The sequence below is a fragment of the Octopus bimaculoides genome, chromosome 2 (genome assembly GCF_001194135.2).
Source record: "Octopus bimaculoides isolate UCB-OBI-ISO-001 chromosome 2, ASM119413v2, whole genome shotgun sequence".
NCBI lineage: Eukaryota > Metazoa > Mollusca > Cephalopoda > Octopoda > Octopodidae > Octopus > Octopus bimaculoides.
In genome coordinates this window covers 16725412-16726959 of record NC_068982.1, presented here as the reverse complement: position 1 = coordinate 16726959, position 1548 = coordinate 16725412, and the positions used below count along the sequence as shown (strand labels likewise).

Here is a 1548-nt window from a genome sequence, read left to right as displayed (position 1 = left end):
ACAGGATTGGGTATTATAAGTCGTGTATTAGCGTGTGTATATGTAAATATATAAAAACAAAAAGATAAAGAGAGCAAAGGTAAGGTTGAAGAAATTTATGGATAGAGTCTTACAGCTGTTTCTGGGAAGATCCAGTACTTCTCTTCATCGGAGACAGAAAAAATATAGTAATCTATTATTATATCCATAGGCGGATATTTTTAGTATGAAGTGGTAAATAGTGTGATGTGCTGAAAAAAGAGAGAACAGCACTTGAAGAGTAGTTTCATTCCAGTGGTAAATATCCGTGTAGAAATTCGTGCAAATTTATCCTTGTGTGAATAATCCGGAAACGAATTTCTACACGGATATATATATATATGGTAGATGGAAACTGAAAATATCCTGTCGTATATATTTATGTGTGCTTGTCTTTATGTCTGTGTTTGTCCCCACTGTCCCTTGAAATCGATGTTAGAGTGTTTACGACCTCGAAACTTAATGGTTAGGCGAAAGATACCCTTAGAATAAATACTAGGCTTACAACATCCTGGGGTAGGTTTCATCGACTAAAACTCTTCAAGGTTGTGCTACAGCATGGTCGCAGTCAAATGACTGAAACAAGTAAAGGAATAAAAGAATATATCTATCTATCTATCTATCTATCTACATATTTGAGTGTGTGTGTGTGTGTGTGTGTGTGTGTGTGTGTGTGTGTGTGTGTGTGTGTGTGTGCGCGCGCGTGTATGTGAGCCTTTATGTGCGCACGGGCGCATGTATGTATGTATGAATGTATATAAAGAAGCTTAAATTTAAAGTAACAGCCGTAATGTTCTGTTTTTTTTTACGGATGGTGTTTTCTTTTTCTCCGTTTTTCTCCGTTTACATACACATGCACGTAGGAGTCTAAAAATATCTTTATCAGAACTCAACAATATCTCTTGGAACTGGGTTCAGTTAGTCCAGCGTATATTACAAGCGTGTTTAGTAGACTAGTCTTTTATTAACATCCGTGAACTGATGGAACGGAAAACTGGAATTTTGTTAGCGCCTTATCGATTAAATCGTGGAGTGTGTTTAGAAAAAGCGTTATAGAAGTGGGTATATAGTGAGGACTTACGAAAATTCATTAATGTATACTTACTGGCTTCTATGTGTGTGAAGCTCTGCTGCATCCTGCTGCTAGCAATAGAACACTGAATTTGTAAAATCCGAAAATATTGCTGAGTTCTACTCACCTTTCTAGCGGAAGTAGCAACTGTGTGAACTGAGGGTAGTGTTAGCAGTATTATTTGAATGGCGTCACAGGTTACGTTACTAACGTGGGAAGATTACGTTAAGGAGTGTAACATTTCCCTTATGAAAGATTTCCTTTCAGCATATAATTCTTCATGAACAGCTTGCATGTGAACAACAGTATTGAAACAGTCATATCCTGAGAAAGGATAATCTGTTCATTGAAACCCTTTCATTGATGATATATTTATGTAGGCGTCATATCATGCTAAATAGTACTTACACAGGTTCAAACAATGATAGCAAGTATTTCATTGCCAAACAAAATGCATG

General features: G+C 36.6%; 1 protein-coding gene across 1 annotated transcript in view; it reads right to left on the bottom strand.

The window, feature by feature from the left end:
- The window catches only part of LOC106884202 (uncharacterized), a 26765-nt gene extending 25523 nt beyond the window's left edge, over positions 1 to 1242 (bottom strand). Inside the window, exon 1 of the mRNA XM_014935450.2 lies at positions 1124 to 1242. Coding sequence (XP_014790936.1) covers positions 1124 to 1154 — 31 coding nt within the window. The 5' untranslated portion in view covers positions 1155 to 1242. The remainder of the gene's footprint in view (positions 1 to 1123) is intronic.
- Between the last annotated feature and the right edge of the window lie 306 nt (positions 1243 to 1548).